This window comes from Canis lupus, chromosome 11, assembly GCF_011100685.1.
Source record: "Canis lupus familiaris isolate Mischka breed German Shepherd chromosome 11, alternate assembly UU_Cfam_GSD_1.0, whole genome shotgun sequence".
Classification (NCBI taxonomy): domain Eukaryota; kingdom Metazoa; phylum Chordata; class Mammalia; order Carnivora; family Canidae; genus Canis; species Canis lupus.
Window position 1 is genome coordinate 1,341,665 of NC_049232.1, and position 22,276 is coordinate 1,363,940.

The 22,276-nt window shown below is 38.6% G+C and overlaps 1 protein-coding gene across 1 annotated transcript in view; it reads right to left on the reverse strand.

The window, feature by feature from the left end:
- The window catches only part of LOC100685083 (nuclear envelope pore membrane protein POM 121-like), a 43,370-nt gene extending 29,935 nt beyond the window's left edge, over positions 1–13,435 (reverse strand). Inside the window, exon 1 of the mRNA XM_038551646.1 lies at positions 11,811–13,435. Within this exon, the coding sequence (XP_038407574.1) occupies positions 11,811–13,435 (1,625 nt within the window). The remainder of the gene's footprint in view (positions 1–11,810) is intronic.
- Between the last annotated feature and the right edge of the window lie 8,841 nt (positions 13,436–22,276).

Consider the following 22,276-nt stretch of genomic DNA (forward strand, 5'->3'; position numbering starts at 1 on the left):
TTTGTCTGATCTAAATGTGGCTACTCTGGCTTTCTTTTGACATCTATTAGCATTATAGATGGTTCTCCATCCCCTAACTTTCAGTCTGCAGGTGTCTTTAGGTCTAAAATGGGTCTCTTGTGGGCAGCATATAGATGGGTCTTATTTTTTTATCAATTATGATACCTTACATTTTATTAGAGTGTTTAGTTCACTTACATTTAGAGTGATTATAGATAGATATGAATTTAGTGCCATTATGCTACCTGTAAAGTTGCTGGTCCTGTAAATTGCCTCTGCTGCTTTCTGATCCTTATCACTTTTGGTCTTTCTCTCTTTCTCTCCCAGTCAAAAGCTCCCCTTTCATATTTCTTGCAAGGCTAGTTTAGTGGTCATGAACTCCTTTAATTTTTGTTTGGAAACTTCTTTATCTTTCCTTCTATCTTGAATGACAGACTTGCTGGATAAAGTATTCTTGGCTACTTATTTTTCCCATTTAGCATGCTGAATATACCATGCCACTCTTATCTGGCCTGCCAATTTTCTGTGAAAAGATCTGTTGCTAACCTTATGTTTCTTCCCTGGTAAGTTAGAGATTTCTTTTGTCTTGCTACTTTTAGGACTTTTTCCTTATCTCTATGTTTTGCAAATTTTATTATGATATGTCTTCATATGGGCCTGCTTTCATTAATTTTGATGGGAGTTCTCTATGCCTCCCAGATCTTAATGTCTGTTTCCTTCCCAAGATTAGGGAAGTTTTTAGATATAATTTGCTCAAACAAATATTCTGCCCTTTCCCCCCCTCTCTTCCTTTTCTGGGACTCCTATGATACAAATGTTATTATGCTTTATAGAGTTGCTGAGTTCTCTGAGTCTATATCCATGATGCAATATTTTTCTTTTTCTCTTCTTTTAAGCTTCATCATTTTCTATATTATGTATTCATTTTCTATTTCTTCCATCCTTGTCATTACATCCAGTGTAATGCATCTCAGCTATATAGTGTTTTTTATTTTGGTCTGACTAGTTTTTAGGTCTTTTATCTATGTTGTAAATGACTCCTTTGTGTCTTCTATGCTTTTCTCAGGCTCAGCTAATATCCTTATGATTGCTGTTTTAAAATCTGGATCAGGCATATTACTTATACCTGTTTCGATTAGAACCCTGACCTTCGCCCTTTTCTTGTTTCTTTTGGGATGAATTCCTTCATCTTGGCATTTTGTCTAGGTTTGTGTTCTCTTTTGTGTGTTAGGAAAGTCTGCTATGTTTCCTGCTCCAGAAAATAATGGCTTTGTTCAGAAGAGGTCATATACTATCCAGGGTCTTGTTCTTCAGTAAGTGTTTCTGGTGTATGCTGTGTGCACTCTGCTGCTGTTTTTGGCTACTCTTTCCCTCAGATCAGCCCTCTGCAGAGTTTCTCTTTGCCTGCAGTGGGGAGTTTTGAGACCTTGTCCAGAGGGTAGTATCTTAACCAGGTGTGCTCTGGTCTGCTTGTTAATAGAGATCTGATGCTATTTCCACTAGAGCTAAAGCTTTACAGCACTATATCTTCAGTATATTGGTGCATACAGGGGGGTTTATGCTGGTCTTCTGAGGAAGGGCCCCACTGCTCTGCTTCTCAGGCATACTTACCCTAGTAAAGAAGCACCTGCTGAGTGCACGGGGATATGCCTTGGTGTAAGCAGCTCAGGCCTCCACTGTTGGTGCTATGCTGCTCACTGAAGTCAGTCCATGCTGATGGGCAGGGGAGAAGAAGTAGCACTAGCCCTCTCCTTTGTCCCTGGAGAGGGGAATTTACTCATGCTAATGTCTGGAAGCCCTAACAGGAGAGTGAACAATCTCCCCTCATATGTCTCAGGCATCCCTCAGAACCCTGCCCTCACTCTGTGTCCAAGTTGTCTGCAATTTATCCCAGGCAGACCAGCTAAGTTTAAAAACTCTAAATTTTAGGAACTCAGTGTGGTGCACACCTGCAATGTTCCTCTGGGGGAGACTCTTGCCACCCTAGGGCCAATGCAGGTTTGTCCAGAAGGGCCATTGCACCAATGCAAAGGAGCTTAGAGTTTAAAGTAAAGCATTAGCAAAAAGCCAGTGTTAGGAACCCTGAGGAGGTATCTCTACCGCTATTCCAAAGGGTGAGGGAGCAATGCCAGTTCTTTTGTCCCCTCAGAAGCAATGATACCTCACCCAGATGCACACCAAAAAGGGGAACTGCCTCTCCCAGTGTGCCCCAGGGGTTCCCCAGGTCTCTATCCTCCTTTTCCACAGGAGCACTGTAGCACCCACCAGACTCAACACCAGCCAGGGTATGGACCTCTAAAAGCAGTCTTTGAACTCTGCTCATTGCAAAAACTCACAATAATCAGCCACTATCCTTTTCCCAGTCAGTGTTTCCTTGTGTGATCCCCTGTGCACTCTTTTCTCTCCTCTCTCACCTCCCTCCATGATCAGAGCCTCAACAAATGCAGCAACAGAAACAAGCCTCAGAGTAGGGAAGAGTCAGAATCCAAGACCATTACATATATTATCCAAAATATCTACTTTCTAAATAAATAAATAAATAAATAAATAAATAAATAAATAAATAAATAAATAAAACGTTTACTTTTCAACAACAAAAAATGTTATCTTTTGTCATCTAATGCAAAGCAACAGGGAATTGTGATGCATATTCAGTGGGGGAAACAAACAATAGAAAGTTTCTGAAGGGGCCCATTTATCAGACAAAGCAGACAAAACTTCAAAGCAACTATTTTAAAGATGTTCAAAACACTAAGAGAAAAAACATTTAAAGAATTAGCGGAAAGTAGAACAAGGACTCATTCAATAATCTCAACAAAGAGAAAAAAAATTTTAAAGAGTGAAATGGAAATTCTGGAGTTAAAAAATGTAATTGAAATGAAAAAACAAAACAAAACCCAGCAGATTTCAGATCTCAGGTAGCAGAAGAATAAATCAGTGAATTTGAAAATTTATTAATAGAAATTATCTCATCACATGAACAGAAAGAAAAACAATGAATAAAAATGAAAAAAGCCCCGCAATCCTGTGGAAAACAACACTTAGATATAATGGAAGTCCTGGAAGGATAAGAGAGAAACGGGCAGAAAAAATGATGGCCAAAAAGTTCTCAAATTTGATAGGACATTTATTTACAGATCCACAGATCTCAATGAATTGCAAGTAGAATAAATACAAAGATATCCATACCTAGACACATGAGAGTCAAACTGTTGAAAAAGAAAATATTGAAAGCAGAAAGAGAAAATGACATCACCCACAGAGGAATCACAGCAAAATTAACAGCTAATTTCCCATCAGAAACTTTAGAGCCAGAATGCAGTGGATTGACATAGTCAATGTGATAAAAGTGATAAAGTGATAAAAGGGGAAAAGCTGTTGACAAGCAACATTAAGAAAAGTCTTTAAGGAGGATGCTAATTTGAATTCCTATGAACAAAGAAAGAGCATTGGAAAAGACAAATGTATAGGTAATATAAAACATTGATCAATTTTTTTATTTTCTTCCTGTAATTTAAAAGGCATAAGATTACAAAATAATAATTATAACCTGCACTTTTAACATCTAAAGATGCAATAGCATCTCAGACAGGAGAAATAATATATTTATGTTGGAGCAAACTTTATCTTATTTACTAGAAATAAATTAGTATTAATCACTTAATTCAAATTAATCTGAAGTATATTTCTTTTAAATTTTATTTTGATATAATTTTATATTTGCAGAAAATTGGGGGGAAAGTACAGCGAATTCCCTTATACTCTTCAGCCAGCTTCCCTCAATGACAATATCTTGTATAACTACAGTACAATATAAAAACAAGGAAAATTACATTGGTACAATCTACAAAGTTCATTTAGATTTCGCTACTTTACATGAATTTATTTGTATCTGTATTTCTATGCAATTCTTTTACATGCAGATTTGTGTTACCATCACAATCAATATATAGAATTACCAAAAGCCTCCCTTGTGACATCTCTTCATAGCCACATACATCCACTACCCATCCCATGCCTAACCATTGTCAACCACTAATCTGTTCTCTAGTTCTATACTTTTGTTATTTCAAGAATGTTACATCAATGGAATCATATGCTATGTAACCTTTGGGGATTGGTTTTATTCACTCATCATAGTTCTCTTGAGGCCCATCTAAATTGTATGTACCAATAGTTTTTTTTTTTTTTTTTTTTTTGCTGAACGGCATTTCATAGTATGGATGTACATAGTTGTTTAATTATTCAGCCATTGAAGGACCTTTGAGTAGTTTCCAGTTTGAGGATATCAAGAATAAAGCTGCTATAAACTGGTGAATAAGTTTCTTAATGGAAATGTTTTCATTTCTATGTGATAAATGCCCAAAGTGCAATTGCACAGTTGAATGGCAAGTCCACTTTTGGTTTTCAAAGGAACTGCCAAACTGTTTTCCAGAGTGGCTGTATCATTTTTTATATTTCAATTTTTTACTTAAATTCTAGGTGTAGAATTTAATGATTACATATACACTCAGTGCTCATCACAACAAGTGCCCTCACTAATACCAGAGTGGCTGTATCATTTTGCATTTTGACTCACAATGTATGAATAACCTAGTTTTCTACATCCTCACCGGCATTTGATATTATTACTACTTATTTAGTGATAGGTTGTTGTTGTGGTTTTAATTTGCATTTCCCTACTAGCTAATGATGTTAAACATCTTTTTGTGTGTTTGTCATCTGCATGTCCTGAAGGAGATATTTGAAAATTCAAGATGTAAATTGTAGTTCTTAGAGCAACCACTATGAAAATAATTTTTTTAAAAAGTAAAAATAAAGGGGGAAGAGAGATTAAAATAAACACTAAAAAAATCTATTTAACACAAACAAAGGTAGTAAAGGAGGAACAGAGAAGCAAAAAGCAAAAATAAAACAGAAGACAAAACACACACGAGACAAATAGAAAATAAGTAACAAAATGGAAAAAGTAAATCCACCAATAGCAATAATTAAAATAACTGTGAATAGATTTAAAAGTCCAAATAAAAGGGCAGAGCCTGGGTTTTAAAAAGTAGACTCAATTATATGCTGACTATAAGAGATACAACTTAGATTCACATATACAAATGAGTTGAAATTAAAAGAATGGAAAAAGATATTAATTGCAAACAGTATCCATAAAAGAGCTGGAGTAACTGTAGCAATAATTGGTAAAGGTGACTTTAAGGCTAAGAATATTACAAGGGAGGAAGTGGTGGGGCACCTGGGTGGCTCAGTCAGTTGAGCATCCAACTCTTGATTTTGGCTCAGGTTATGATCTCCTAGGTCATGAGATGGAGCCCTGTGACAGGCTCTGCACTCAGTGGGGAGTCTGAAGATTCTCTCCCCCTCACACTCACACACATGTGCTTTCTCTAAAATAAATAAATCTTTTTTAAAAGGGAGTAAGAGGGACATTTCATGATGAAAATAGACAATAACGTAACTACAGTTGTGTATTGTAAGACTCTATTCCCAATAGCTGATGGAAAAATTGGACAGGAAAGTAGTAAGAATAAAGAGACTTCAACAACACTATTCAATAACTTGACTTGACATTGACTGAACACTCTGCCCCCAAACAGCAGAATATACCTTTTTTTTAAGGACCTGTGGAACATTTTCCAAAATAGAGCATATGATTAGCTATGAAAATGTCCCAATAAACTTAAAAGAATTGAAATCATTAAATGTAGGTTTAAGGACACAGTGGAATAAAATTATAAATCAAAACTAGAAAGAAATGTGCAAACCCCCCCCAAATATTTGGAAATTAAAGAACATACTTCTAAACTATGGGTAAAAGAAAAAATTATAACAGAAGTTAGAACATATATTGAACTGAATGTCATCCAAACATAGCATCAACATTTTTCTAATGCCAATAAAAGGGGAATTTGTAGCTTAAAATACCTAAATTAGAAAAAAGGTCTCAAACCCCCTATCTTCCATCTTGCAAAATTTTTAAAGAAGAGCAAACTAAACCCAAAGGAAACAGAAAGAATTAAATAATATTAGAACCTAAATTAACAAATATAGAAAATGGAAAAGTGACAGAGGAAGTAAAAACCACAAAATTTGATTTCCTTAAAAAATCAACACAATTGACCAGCATTCAGCCACATTGAACAAAGGAAAGCAAGAATGAGAATGGGAGATGTTCAGATGGATATAATGTAGAAAAGGCACTAACAAAGTTGGAAATGGAAGAGAGGGCATCATTTTCTGCCTTACAGATATTAAGATAAGGAAATACAAACAAATTTTATTCCAGCACATTAGAAAACTGATGAAATGGGCACATTCCCAGAAAGATACCAGTTTCTGAAACTAATTCAAGAAGAATTAGAAAACCTTAGTAAAGGGGATCCCTGGGTGGCACAGCGGTTTAGTGCCTGCCTTTGGCCCAGGGGGCGATCCTGGAGACCCAGGATCGAATCCCACGTCGGGCTCCCAGTGCATGGAGCCTGCTTCTCCCTCTGCCTGTGTCTCTGCCTCTCTCTCTCTCTCTCTCTCTGTGTGACTATCATAAATAAATAAAAAATAAGAAAAAAGAAAACCTTAGTAGACCTACAAGATATTGAATTAGTCATTTTTATTTTATTTTTTTTGGCGGGAGGGAACACATGCCTTTTATTGGTCTAAGGAGCATAACTAGTTCATAGGCTTGGGCAGAGCTCCCCTATCTGTATGGCTCCCATCTCCCTCTGGGGGATGATGACTCATCATCATGGGGGTTTCTGACTCACCCCCAGGGAGAAGAGTGTTCTGGACAGGGGTGGCAGACAGAGCCAGGATAAAAAATACAGAACTGGGGTCTGAAAGGGTATCATGGTGAAGTAGAAAACACAGGGTTATGAGATCATCCAAATAAAAAGTCCACCAGGGCAGAAGAGAAGTTTCTCCACATGGGCCCCCCACCTGCCCTTGCCAGGAATGGGAGGGGGCAGGAAGCTTTGGCTGGAGATTTCCTACTGTGCCCTTCATGCCATCAGCATCTCCTGGATGTTGTCCTCAGCTTCCTTCACACTCCACTCCAGGTAGGATTTTTTCTGTTCTAGTTCTTTAATTTTTTCTTCTGCTATGTTCTGTTTCTCATTTTTTTCTGTTCTAGTTCTTTAATTTTTTCTTCTGCTATTTTCTGTTTCTCTAACAGCTAACTGAATTACCTCCTTGGACTGAAGAATAAACATTCTTCGTACACCTTCATACATGTTAGTCTCATCTACCAAAGTCATAATCTCTGTATCTGTAAGATGTGCGTGCTTTTTCATTCCGTTTAGCTGTTCAATCTGTATGTCTGCAAGCTTCACCTTCTGTTGAGTGTCAATAACTTTGGCTTGAAGTTCTGTGAAGGCCTTCTTCAACTCCAGATCCACGGGAGCCACCATCTTGGTTCCTGAATTAGTCATTTTAAATCTTCTCATAAAAAGAAGGCAGGCCCACATGGCTTCACTGGTAAACCCTCCAAAGCATTTCAAAAAGAAATTATACCAATCCTACAAATTCCTTCAGGTATACAGGAGGGAACCCCTTCCCAGCTCATTCTATGTGGGCAGTATTAGCTCTGACAAAAACAGCACAAGAAAATAAAATTTCAGGCCAATATCTCTCATGAATACAGACACAGAAATACTCAATAAGAAGCCAGCCCCTAGGTGGCTCAGTCTGTTGAGCCTCTGACTCTTGATTTCAGCTAAGATCATGATCTTAGGCTTAAGAGACTGAGCCCTGAGTCATTTGGGCTTGGTGCTTAGTATGGAGTCTGCTGGAGATTCTCTCCCTCTTCCTCTCCTTCCCCCTCCAATCTTCCTCTCACTTATGCTCTCTTCTCTCTCTAAAAAAAAAAAAAAAAAACCTATTAAAAAATACTTACCAAATATAAGCAAACTGTACACCAGAAAGAGTGAGTTTTACAGTTTGCAAATTAAAATCAACTCAATTATGGGAGGAGCCCAAAATGGAATGTAGATTGTGAGAAATGAATCTAGGTGTGGTACAAATGGGAGCTTATAAACTCCTTGAAAGAAAGCTGAAAGAAGCTGATTTTAAAAGTCGTGTTTTAGGGACGCCTGGAGGGCTCAGTACTTGAGTGTCTGCTTTTGGCTCTGGTTGTGATCCCTGCAGTCTGGGATCCAGTCCCACATTGGGCTTACTACAGAGAGCCTGCTTCTCCCTCTGTTTATGTCTCTGCCTCTCTCTCTGCGTCTCTCATAAATAAATAAATAAATAAATAAATAAATAAATAAATAAATAAAATCCTTAAAAAAATAAATAAAAGCAGTGTTTTAGTTAAAAGCAGTGGATACTATAAGACTACACAGAAATAATTGTACACAAACACTTTGATAAGTTCCTCACAGGGTTAGCAATTCTGAAACTAAAGTACATGTATTCTAGGACTGGACAAGTAAGTAAATACATTATAAATAAATGTAAATATATTAAATTGGAAAAATTTTGGATTTGGAAAAATATTAAATTGGAAAAATAAGTAAATATAATATAGGTAGATTAGACCAGGTTTCTCTGGAGAAACAGTTGGAGAAAGAAGTTACACATAAGCAAAGGGGAACAGTTCTGGAGGGAACCCTGTGGTTCTGAATTATAGTCTGAAATGCCAGTATGGATTCATTTATGCACACACATATACACACACACAGAGAGAAATACAGAAACATAGGTAAGTATGCATAGTCAGAAACATATATTTCCTAACTCTGTCTCCTGAGAGGACTTAGAAGCCGAGACTTCCTGAATACAACTGAGTGCCCATACCTGGTTTTTTTTAATTTTATTCTCCAATTAAAGGAAGCAAAGCTCCTTGGAGCAGTAATGGACTCCAGAACTGAGATAGATAAAATACAAGATGATCCTGGAGCATCTTGTGGTGCTAGAAGGTAAAGAAATCCTGCAGAAAGGGGGAAGAAGGGAATGCAGGCATGAGCAGCCTTGTTAAAAGGACTCAAAAACTACCTGAAATAATTTCACAATGGTGACATTTGGAACAATTTGAGCAACAAAATTAATAGTGATTAGATAATAGGACAAAGAATAAAATAAATCCTGATGAGCCCCTACAGATTTACATGATTGAATAAACAAATAAATCAAGAGAACCCTTCCCTAGGGAAGATTTTTTTTTAAGATTTTATTTTTTTGAGAGAGAGCACAAGCACAGAGACAGAGGGAAAAGCAGACTCCCTGCTGAGCAGAGAGCCCAAAGCAAGGCTTGATCCCAAGACCCCAAGATCATGACCTGAGCTGAAGGCAGCCGCTTAACTGACTGAGCCACCCAGGTGCCCCCTTAGAGAAACATTTTAATTAAATGTAGAAGAAACAAAGGAAGTAGAAAGAAAATCACCATTACAACAGCACAATAATGATTGCTGTGGGCAAGATTCACAGATAATGCAAAGTTCAAGGATAAACAGGGTTCTTTTGTAGCATCAAAGTATGACTCCCTCCCCCGCCCCATATTTATTACACAGGGGAAAATAACTATACAAAGTGGAGAACCCTGGCAGACAACACCTTAATCAGATGATCAAGGTTAACATTTCCCATAATAAGACATACAGATATATACCTCTGAGATGAGAAGGGTACATCACCTCTGTGAGATTTTTCTTAAAAATCCATAACCTCTATGTTCTTCTATGAAAACAAAGAGATACAAATCCAGGAAATTCTACAAAATATCTAACCAGTACTCTTCAGACATATCAAGGTTACACAAGGCATTAAGACCGAGAAACGGTCAGTTTGGAAGAGTCAAAGGAAACATGACAACTAAATGCAATTTGGAATTCTGGATTGATACTGAGACAGAAAGCAACCTTTACTAGACAAACTGGGAAAATCCAATTAAAGTCTGAAGTTTAGCTAATGGCATCATATCAATGTTAGTTTCCTGGTTTCGTTTTTGTTTGTTTGTTTGTTTTTGTTTTGTTTGTTTGTTTTGTTTTTTAGATTTTATCCATTTACTCATGAGAGACACAGAAAGGCAGAGACATAGGCAGAGGGAGAAGCGGGCTCCCCATAGGGAGCCCAATATAGGACTAGATCTCCAGACCCCGGATCACACCTTGAGCCAAAGGCAGATGCTCAGCTGCTGAGCCACCCAGGCATCCCAAGTTTCCTGGTTTCGATAATGGTTCGGTAAGATGATAACATTAGGAGAAGCTTAGTGAAGGCTAGATGGGATTCTCTGTACTCTTTGTAAACTGTTCTGTAAGTCTAAAATTGCAGCAAATTTAAGAACTAAATAAAGACTAAATTGTCACAGGTCATTTCCTTCCTAACATATACTAGACATGTTCAAGCCCATAGCGATGTCAGAGAGTAGGTGAGAAGTAGAAGTGGAAAAAGGCTAGTGTGTGGGTTGCTTTCCCATGCACTCAATACAAAAATCAGGAGTCAGCATCTTAGAGGCATGAAGTGGTACTCCTTTCCTATCAGCTGAGCCATAGATAACTTGACACAGTTAAGGCTAGCTCTTTATACAAGTCCATTTTTCCTCCACTATGTTCAAAGAACAAAGACATGGAATATTTGGCAAATTAACAAAAAGTCACATATATATTCAGTATATATTGTTATATGTAATATATGTTATATATTTGATGTTATATATGTATGTTATATCATATATGTTATATATGTATATGTATTATATACATATCACCTATGTATCACACACATAAATAATATATACATATATTTTATATCAATTATATATTCTATTATTATGCATTCTAATTATGTATTATATACATATATTATACATATGTATTGTTATATATACATCTATATTATACATATCCATTACATATATACAGTATATATCATGTATATTACATATACATTAGATTATGTAATATACAATATACACATGCACATATATGACTATATATAACATAAATGTATATGACTATATATGTGTGTGGCACATATAACTTTGTTCCTTTACTGAATGTTCATGTGGTACCAAGTGTTCATATGTAGAAAGGAGAAAGATGGACAAAGGTTCAATTAAGCAAATGAGGAAGGTGGGCAGGGGCAATTATGGCAGCCCTGGATGTCTCACCTGCTCCTCCCCTTTTGCTGGGACCCTGCCCACTGGGTGGGCCAGCCTAACAAGCTCCAGCCACCCAGTTTCTTTCTTTCTTTTTTTAAAGATTTATTTATTCATGAGAGACACAGAGAGAGAGCAAGAGAGGCAGAGACACAGGCAGAGGGAGAAGCAGGCTCCATGCAGGGAGCCTGTCGTGGGATTTGATCCTGGGACTCCAGGATCAAGCCCCAGGCTGAAGGCAGACGCTAAACCGTTGAGCCACTCAGGGATCCCAGCCACCCAGTTTCTAAGGACACATCTGGCAGAAAGACAATGGGAACAGAACGTTGTCTCTGTGGAGAGAGCTAACCTACTTGATGGGGGTATTGGTCTCACAAGGCACAGTGCCCTGGCCTTAGCTGGACTTTGGTGGTTTCCTACAATGCTTCTCCAAGGAACCAGCGAGGCCCGTACAAAATGCCTGGGTGAGCCAGGGAAGGAGGACCAATTTTTTAGAGCCAAGCCAAGCAAGGCAGAAGTTTAGGGAACACCAAAAAAAACAAAAAAAAAACAACAACACAGCGGGTGGAGGTGCTCCTCCATCTGCGGGCCTGATGGGTTCTGCATCGGCCAGAAGCTCTTCCGCGGTGCATCAGTGCTGGGGGCGGGAGGGAGAAGTGAGGACAAACCCGCAGGCTGAGCCTGCTGCAGTTGGAGATGGCCTCAGGCTTACCCTTCCAAGACCTTGTTGATCCACTGGATCACAGCTTTCCTCTCTAGGTCAAGGTCTTCAGCAGTGACTCGATAACCTAGCTGGGGCGGTGGAGGCAGGATCATTGGGTCATTTCCCCTCGATGACAGCAGTAGTGGAATCTTGCGCTTCTGCGGCCTGGAGTGGGCAGATGCCAGTGAGCGATTCTTTAGAGTGTGCTTTCGCCCAGAAGGTGCATCTGCAACCTTTTCATTCCTGATCTTTCTTTGTGGTTCCACTGAGGCCGACGAGCTAGAATGACAGCTTTCCTCACTGGCTTTCTTTGTCGGCAGCTGGGGCTGGACTGAGGATGGGGCTGGCCCCGGCACCCCAGATGCACCTCGACGGCTCCTCTGTAAGGGTAGGAAACCTCGAGTGGAGCTGTAGGAACTGGTGATGGCATTGCGTTTGCTGCATGAGCTCAAGAAGCAGATGTGGGATTTCTTCATCAGGCTGTCTTCTAAGCTGGTGGAACAGAAGTCTCTCTTCAGAGGCCCAGGTGTAGGCACGAAGGAAGAGAGGACTCCATTGACCATCAGACGCCTAAATGCTGACTGTACACTTCGGCTGCCCTCAGGCCTCCTTCTCAGATCGTCCTGCCTCTCGGGGACTGGGTACCCTTCCTCTGGCCTTGCCAGCCCTGCCCTGCCCTCTACCAGGGAGGTCAGGTCCTCCTCCGCCTTGGCTCTCACTTGACCATTCTCTTTGAGGGCCCTCGCCAAGGTCTCCCTTACACACGGATTTGGGAGGTGACCAGGAAGTGAAGACCACATACAGATGACTGTCTGCTTCAGAGCCAAACGGAGCGTCGGTTTGCCCTTAGCCGATGCCATCTTCAGGATCACTGAGGTGCAGAACATCGTAGAGGTGCAAGCAGGCAGCACTGGCTTCGGATGGTCGGTCTGGGGCAGAGCGGAAAAGGCCCCCAGAAATAAACACCGGGCCTGCTGGATCGGATACTGCCGCGGGTGGATTATGGCAAACCGCCTGCGAGGCCGACGGCGACGCGGCGAGGCCACAAGATCCTCATAGGACAGCCCGCGAGCCACTTCGAGGGTCGGCGCCGCTGAGCGCACCCGGCAAGCGGGGGGAACAGGGCAGGCGGGGTGCGCGGGCCCAGGCCCGGGGCTCGCAGTTGTCTCGGGTCGGTCCCCACCCAGCAGAGCAGAGGACGGTGGCCGAGGGCGAGGCCGGCTCAGGTAACTGCCCATGAGGAGCAGTTCTGCAAGGTCGGGTCCTTCAAATGGAGTCAGTGGCTCCGAGAGGTTTCCGTTGGCTGCCAAAGCGGCCCCAGGCAGAGCGCAGACTGTTGGGTGCGCCGCCCGTGACGCGTCCTTGCAACGTAAGAGCAAAGAAGCGGGCGCGCGAGCACTGCACGAGGGAAAGGGGAGCGCACCCACAGGTCTGCCCGACCCTTGCTTCGCATCGAAGGTGTTGGCACGAGGTAGACAAGCTCTGCGGGCGCAGCCGCCCTTCACGCAGCCAGCCCCAGCCTGGTTAGCGGGACCGTGCAGACCGTGGTTCCCAGAGCCCACCCAGGAGTGCCCACGGCAAGCAAAACATTCAGAGTCAGCCCCGGTCCACCTGTGCTTCCTGCCACCCCCCATACTCAGGGGTCAAACCTCTCAGAACCCGTGCTGCCCAGTTCCTGAGGGGTGGTACAACCACCTGAAATGTTCAGGAGGTGGGAGGACATTAGGAGGGAACTGGCTAGACATGAGATATCAAAGCGCAGTCGCTGACCTACCCTCTTTCCTTTCCCTAGAATCTTATTTTCCAGGTATTCCTTCTTGTCTCTCCCTCCCCTTTCCTAGGAAGTAAGGATTCTAGAAACATTTTATAAAATCAGAACTTACAGACCCCAAAGAGTTGCAAAGCAATCCTGAGAAAGGACAAAGCAGAAGGCATCATGCTTCTTGATTTCAAGTTATATTATTACAAAGCTGTAGTAATCAAAATGGTATGTAATTGGCATAAAAACATTCAAATCAAAAAGCAGAAGAGAGAGCTCAGAAATAAACCCATATATATATGGTCAATTAATTTATGGCAAAGGACTCAAGAATATACAATGAGGAAAGGACAGACTCTTCAATAAATGGTGTTGGGAAAACTGGGTAGCCAGATGCAAAAGAAGGAAGCTAGACCACTTTTCTATATCAAACACAAAAATTATCTCAAAATGGATTAAAACCTTAAACCAAAACTCCTGGAAGTAAGCATAGGTGGTAAGCTCCTCCAAGACATCAGTCTTAGCAATGATTTTTTGGATTTGACAGCAAAAGTAAACAAGTGGGACTATATAAAAAAATAACTCTTGCACAGCAAAAGAAATATCAACAAAATGAAAAGGCAACAAACTGAATGGGAGAAAATATTTGCAAATTATATATCTGATAAGAGGTCAATATCCAAAATATATAAAGAACTCATACAACTCAATAGCAAAAAAACAAACAAAAAACAACAACAACAACAACAAAAAAAAAGACAACCTCCAAGTAAAAAATAGGCAGAGAACTGATAGACATTTTTCCAAAAAAAAATCTACAGATGGCCAGCAGGTATATAAAAACATGTTTAAAGTCACTAATCATCAGAGAAATCCAAATCAAATCTACAATGAGATATCACCTCACACCTGTTAGAATGGCTGGAATCAAAAAGACAAGAAGTAGCAAGGGTTGGCAAGAATGTGGAGAAAAGGGAAACTTGTGCACTGTTCCTAGGAATGTAAATTGCTGCATTCACTATGGAAAATTAAATTTTAAAATTTACCTTAAAAAATTAAAAATAGAATTGCCATATGACCCAGCAATTCATTCTGGGTATTTATCTGAAGAAAACAAGATATTTCACTAATATGAAAAGGTATATACACCCTTATGTTCTCAACAGCATTATTTACAAGAGCCAAGATATGGAAACAACCTAAATTTTCATCAATGGATGACTGAATAAGGAAAATCGGTATCTACACCCAATGGAATATTTTTCAGCCATAAAAAAAAGAATAAAATCCTGTCATTTGTGACAATGTGGATAGACCGTGAGAGCATGATGCTAAGTGAAATAAGTCAGCGAGAGAAGACAGGTACTGTATATCTCATTCTTACATGCAGAATGTAAAATTTAAAGATACAAAAATAAAATTAAAAAAAATAAAATAAAATTTCAAACACTTAGCTCATAAATACAGAGAACAGATTGGTGGTTCCCAGAGGTGGAAGGTGTGAGGTGGGCAAAATGGTCGAGGGGAGTCAAAAGGTACAAACTTCCAGTTATAAAATAAATAAGTCATGGAGATGTGATGTACAGCATAGTGACTATAGTTAATAATGCTGCACTGCATCTGTGAAAGTTGCTGGGCAGCTCGGGTGGCTCAGGTGGCCTTCAGCCCAGGGCCTGATCCTGGAGACCTGGGTTTGAGTCCCACATCGGGCTCCCTGCATGGAGTCTGCTTCTCTCTCTACCTGTGTCTCTGCCTCTCTCTCTCTCGAATAAATAAATAAAAGTATAAAAAAAAAAGTTGCTAAGCAACTAAGTCTTAAAAGTTCTTTTCACAAGAAGAAATTCTGTTACTATTTACGGAGCTAGATATTAAACTTTCTGTGGTGATCATTTTTCAGTATGTCCAAATATCAAATCATTATGTCATACATCTGAAACTAATATAATGTGGTATGTCATTTATATCTCATTAAAAAAATAATCCATTAGATTTTTAAAAAATCAGAATTAGAGGTAACAACTTGAAGTCTTTTGAGGCAGCCAGGAGCAGTATTATCTGGCACCTAAAATTTGATTCCTGTTTTCAAGGTCATGCTTTACCATCACTTCAATCTTTGTTTTCTGCACCTTAACAGATCCTATGGGCCGTTGTGTCATTCTTTTTCAATAAGTCTGTGTCTGTGGAATAAGAGAGATGACCTGGGAATTCAAGATGGAACTCAGAATTTAGCTCCCCACAAACATTCTGAGTGATGTTGATAGGATTAGTTCAATAATGAATACATTAGAATATTTAGGCTACTGAACAGCTTTTTTATGTTCTCATAATTACCCTCACTTCCTTGTTGTTGTTTTTAATCTTTTTGCCTTCATTTGGAATATTATCACTTAGTGAATGACACAAGTCATTTTGTTAGGCCAGGTAGTTTGTTTTTCAAAGTAATTATTACTGCTCTCAACAAGTAGTAGAAATTACGATTTTGTAGAACCAGTACCTAAAGGGCTATACATTGGGATGCCTAAGTGGCTCAGTGGTTGAGTATCTGCCTTCGGCTCAGGCCCTAATCCCAGGATCCTGGGATTGACTCCGGCATCTGGAGCCTCAGAGGGTGCCTGCTTCTCCCTCCGCCTATGTCTCTGCCTCTCTCTGTGTGTCTCTCATGAAATAAAATAAATAAAATCTTTAAAGGGCTGTACATTAATAAGATATACAAATGGTTCTAAAATCCAGAAGTTGGACTATCATTTTTTTAAATATTTATTTATTCATGAGATACACACAGAGAGAGAGGCAGAGACATAGGCAGAGGGAAAAGCAGGCTCCATGCAGGGAGCCGGAAGTGGGACCTGATCCTGGATCCTGGGATCAGGCCCTGAGCTGAAGGCAGACACTCTGCTGAGCCACCCAGGCATCCTGGACTATCATTTTTAAGCAAAAAATTTTGACAATACTGACTTATCCTCCCAATGTTTAATCAGCCTATTGTGCTTCAAAGCCCTTTTTAAAATGAAATAAGAGAAAAATTCATTATACTACAACAACATGGATAATATTATCCTAGGCATTTAAAGGTAACCCACTACTCTACTGAAGAAATAAGTCTCAATTATAGACACATTAAAGTAAAACATAATCATATTTCTGTGATCCAACAAATATGTTGAATAATTCTTTTCAATTACTAATTTTTAGACAGCTTTATTGAGACATTTATTCACCATAAAGTTCACCTATATTAAGATTACACTTCAAGAATTTTTAGTAACTTTACAAAGTATGTAATTTTCACCAAAATCTAATTTTATAACATTTCCATTAACCCAAAAAGAAAATGTGTGCCTGTTTGCAGTCACTCCCCATGCTTACCCACAGGCAACTATTCTTTTTGTCTCTATAAATTTACTTTTTCTGAACATTTCATATAAATGAACTCTTATAATATATACTCTTTTATGTCTAGTTTCTTTCACTTAGCATATTGGTTTTGAGGTTCATCTAAGTAGTAGCATGCATTAATACTTCATTACTGTTTTTTGGTTTAAATGGAAACTTATTTGTTCACAACTCTGAGATCCAAGTGTCAGCAGAGTGGATTTCTTTTGAGCCCACTCTCCTTGGTTTGTAGATGGCTCTCTCCCCACTGTGTCCTCACATAGTCTTTCCTTTGCATGTGTGTATCCTAGCCTCCCCTTCTTATAAGAATGTGTCATATTGGGTGCACCTCAGTCATTGACTCTTGGTTTGGGCTCAGGTGGTGGTCTCAGGGTAGTAAGGTGGAGGCCCACATCCGGCTTCATGCCTGAGATTCTTTCCCCTTCTTTTCCACCCCTTTCGTCCCCTGACTGATGGTCTCTCTAAAATAAAATAAGTCAATAAAATCTTCAAAAAAAAAAGAACAAGTCATCCTGGATTAGAACTCACCCCAATGACCTCTTTTAACTCCAAATACCATATTCTGAGGGTTAGGATTTCAACACGTGAATTGTGCAAGGACACAATTTAACCATAGCACTCCATTCCCTTGTTTTTCCAGAATTTTCAGAATTCACATCCACACGTGCAAAATACATTTGCCTTATCCCAACAGTCACAAGTCTTAACCTATGAACTTTAAGTCCAAAATACCATCTAAATAACATCTAAATCAGGTATGGGTGAGAATAGAAGGATGGTTCCTCCTGAGGCAAATTCCACTACAGTGATAAAACTGTGAAACCAAACAAGTTATCTGCTTACAAAATACAATGGTGAGACAGACATAGGATAGATATTTTCATTCCAAAAAGAAGAAATTGTAAAGAAGAAAGCAAGCCCAAAACCTAACAGCAAATTTTATTAGATTTGTATGTTATTCAGACATTTAGTTTATTGTCTCAACATCAGCATTAGCATCTTTGATTCTTCAGCCTGCAATACTTCTACAGAACACATTTATAAGCATTAATATATGCAGCTAATATTAAGATGTTTTTTGGAAAATTCCATTAGATTTTAAAGCTAGAGAATAATCCTCTTTGGCTCAAATGTTCTGTCCTCCAGACCATCCAAGGTACTGGCCTTGCTCCCTCAGCCCTGAGCTGCACCCCAAGCCCTCTGGAACAAGGAGACAGTCTTGCTGGCTGAACATGTGCCCTTTAAACACATGGTGGCAGTGGCAGCCCTGTTGACTTCTGACCTGTGTCTGGGGGCATTTTTTCCTTGTTACTAAAGCATGACCTGTGTTCACATCCAGACAGCTATGTCATCCCATGTCCTGCCTGTGGAATCCCAGAGGTCTGACAGGGTTTCTTCAGTTCATCCCACCTCTGTCTCTCCTCAGTCCAAGCTACAGTGCTTCTGCTAGGATGATTGATTGGATCCACATTATCACATACCATGATCTCTTTAGTGGAGCTTATCCAGCCACACACCTTTGGTGCTCTCTTGAGCAGACCTCATTTTTTGCAATATGGATTAACTGATAATTTTTCAAATCTTCACATTAGTTCCTTTTTGCTTGATAATTCCATTTTCAATTGTTTCTCTCCTGTCACATTTTGCTATAAGCATTCAGGAGAATGCAAGTCATGCCTTCAATGTTTTTCTTAGAAATAGCCTCAACTAAATATCTAAGTTCATCCCTTACACATTCTACTTTTCACAACACATGGGAATACAATTTGGCCAAGTTCCTGGTCACTTAATAGCAAGGATCAGCATTCTTCCAGTTTCCAATAACATGTTCTTCATACCTATCTCAAAATTTAGTAGGAGAACTTTTAAAGTTCATATTTCTCCAGAGAGAAGAGAGGAGCTGGAAATGGAGTTAATAATTTATCATGCATATGTAAGGAAAACTCCATAAATGCCAGTAGTAAGGGTTTAGAGAGTTTTGAATTCAGTAAACATATCCCTGTACCAGGAGGGTGATGTGATCCAACTCTATAAGGACAGAAGCCTCTGCTCTCAGGACCTTTCCAGACTTTGACAGTGTATCACTTTATCTGGCAGTTCATCCATATCCTTTAGCATATTCTTTATTATCTAATAAACCAGTAAACATAAGTGTTTCACTGAATTCTGGAGTTGTTCTAGCAAATAATCAAATCAAAGAGGAAGGAGGGAGAACCTCTTATTTATAGCCAACTTGGACAGAAGTTGTGAGTAACCTGGGGAACTACTACATGCAATTAGCATCTAAAGTGGGGGGAGGGGGCTTAACCTGTGGGATTTGACTCAATCTCCAGGTAGGAAGTGTCAGAATGAATTAAATTATAGGAACCCAGTTGGGATCACAGAATTGCTTGGTGTTGGGAAAACCCACACACATCAGCTGTCAGAAGTGTGACTATTAGTCATGAAAGTAATGGAGAAACACACAGGAGGGAGAGTGAGGTTTCAAAGTTTTCCTCTTGTGTTTTTGTTTCTGTTTTTTAATCTAGGAATTTTTTAGTTTTAACTCTTACATTTACATATATGATCCATTTTTAATTAATTTTTGTATATTACATGTATCCTGGTGTACTATCATCATTTATTGAAAAGATTATCCTTTACTCCACTGAATTGTGTTGGCACCTTTGTTCAAAATCAATTAATCATAAATGTAACGGTTTATTTCTCAATTCTGTTCCACAGGCCTGTGTATCTTTTCTTATACCACTATCAAACTATCTTGATTACTATAGCTTTGTAAGTTTAAAATTGGGAAGAATAAAAGACCCCACATAGCCAGACAATCTTGAAAAAGAAAAACAAAACTAGAGGTATTACAATTTCAGATTTCAAGTTATATTACAAAGCTGTAGTAATTAAAACAGTATGGTACTGGCACAAAATTAGACACATAGATCAATGGAATAGAACAGAAAACCCAGAAATAAACCCACAATTATATGGTCAATTAATCTTTGACAAAGAAGGAAAGAATATCCAATGGGAAAAAGCCTCTTCAACAAATGGTTTTGGGAAAACTGAACACCAACATGCAACTGAATGAAACTGGACCACTTTCTTATACCATACACAAAAATAAACTCAAAGTGGATTAAAGGCCTAAATGTGAAACCTGAAACCATAAAAATCCTTGAAGAGAGCATAGGCAGTAATCTTTCTGACATCAGCCATAGTGACATTTTTCTAGATATGTCTACTAAGGCAAGGGAAATAAAAGCAAAATAAACTATTAGGACTACACCAAAATAAAAAATTCTGCACAGCAAAGTAAACAACCAATAAACCAAAAGGCAACCTACTGAATAGGAGAAGATCTTTGCAATAAGGGGTTAGTATCTAAAACATATAAAGAATTGATATAACTCAACACTCAAAAAATAAATAATCCAAATAAAAAGGGCATTTGACATGAACAGACATTTCTCCAAAGAAGACATCCAGATAGCCAACAGATACATGAAAAGATGCTCAGCATCACTCATTATCAGGGAAATACAAATCAAAACTACAATGAGATATCACCTCACACCTGTCAGAATGGCTAAAGTAAAAAAATACAAGAAATAACAAGTGTTGTCAAGGATGTGGAGAAAAAGGGATCTTCTTGCACTGTTAGTGGGAATATGAACTGGCACAGCCATTGTGGAAAATAGTATGGAGATTCTTTTTTTTTTTTTTTTTTTTTTTTTTTTAGTATGGAGATTCTTTAAAAAGTTAAAAATAAAGCTACCTAAGAAAAATAAATAATAATAAATACATAAATAAATTATTTATTTTTTTATAATCCAGCAATCAATCTATTGGGTATTTATTCAAAAAGTACAAAAACACTAACTCAAAGGGATACATGCACCCCTATGGTTATAGCAGCATTGTTTACAAGAGCCAAACTTTGGAAGCAGCCCAAGTGTCCATAGATGACTAGATAAAAAGGTGTGGTATATATACACAATGGAATATTATTCAGCCATATAAAGGAATGAAATCCTTTTTCATTCAGCGTGGATAGAGCTAGGAAAACAAAGAAGTCAATCAGAAAAAGACAAATACCATATGATCTCACCCATATGTGAAATTTAAGAAACAAAGTAAATGGGCAAAGGAAATACAAGAGAAAGACAAACCAAGAAACAGTCTTAACTAAAGAGAACAAACTGATGGTTACCAGAGTGGAGGTGGGTGAGCGGATGGGGGAAATAAGGGATGGGGAATAAAGAGTGCATTTATCATGATGAAATAAAATAAAATAAATAAAATATAAAATAGGAAATTATATGTCCTCCAACTTTGTTTTTTTAAGATTATTTTGGCTATTCTTGGTCCTTTGTACGACCATAAGGATTTAAGGATGATCTTGCCAATTTCTGGAGGAAATAAAGGGCCAGCTGAGATTTGTAAGACATTGAATGAATCAGTAATCAACCTAGGAATATTGCCATCTTAAAACTATTATGTCTCCAAACCATGACCATGACCATGGGATATCTTTCTACTTACTTGGGTCTTTAACTTTCGGCACAAAAGTTTTATAGTCTTCAGTGTAAAAATCTTACATGTCTTTTGTTAAATTTATTCCTAAGTCATTTATTATTTCTGCTGCTAATGTGAACAGAATTGTTTTTCTTAATTTCATTTGCAGACTATTCATCGCTGGTTTTCAGAAATGTAACTAACTACTCCATATTCATCTATCCTGCAGTCTTCTTTAACACCTATTTTTGGGTAGAAAAGTATATGTGTGTGTCCTCTAGGATTTACTATATATAAGAACTTGTTCTGAATAAAGACAGTTTTCCTTATTTTCCAATATGAATACTCTTTTTCCCTCCCTAGTTGCACTGGATAGAATGTCCTGTGTGCCGCTGAATAGAAGTGGTGAGGGTAAACTTTCTTCTTTTGTTTCTGACTTTAGGGGGAAGTATTTAGCCTTCCACCACTAAGACCACTAAGTATGATGTCAGCTGTAGGGATTTTGCAAATACTCTTTATAGTTGAGGAAATCCCCCTCTATTTCTAGTTAATAAGGAGTTTTATTATGAGTGGATGGTAGATTTTGTGAAACATTTTTATGCATCTATTGAGAAGACCTTACGAAATCTGTCCTATATTAATATTATGGATTATATTCACTGAGTTTCAGATATTAAGTCAATCTTGCCTTCCTGTGATAAATCCTACGTAGTCATGGCATATTATCAACTTTATTTAGTCAGACTTTGTTTGCTTATATTTTGTTGAAGTTTTCTTGTATCTACATTCATGAAGGATATTGGTCTATAGT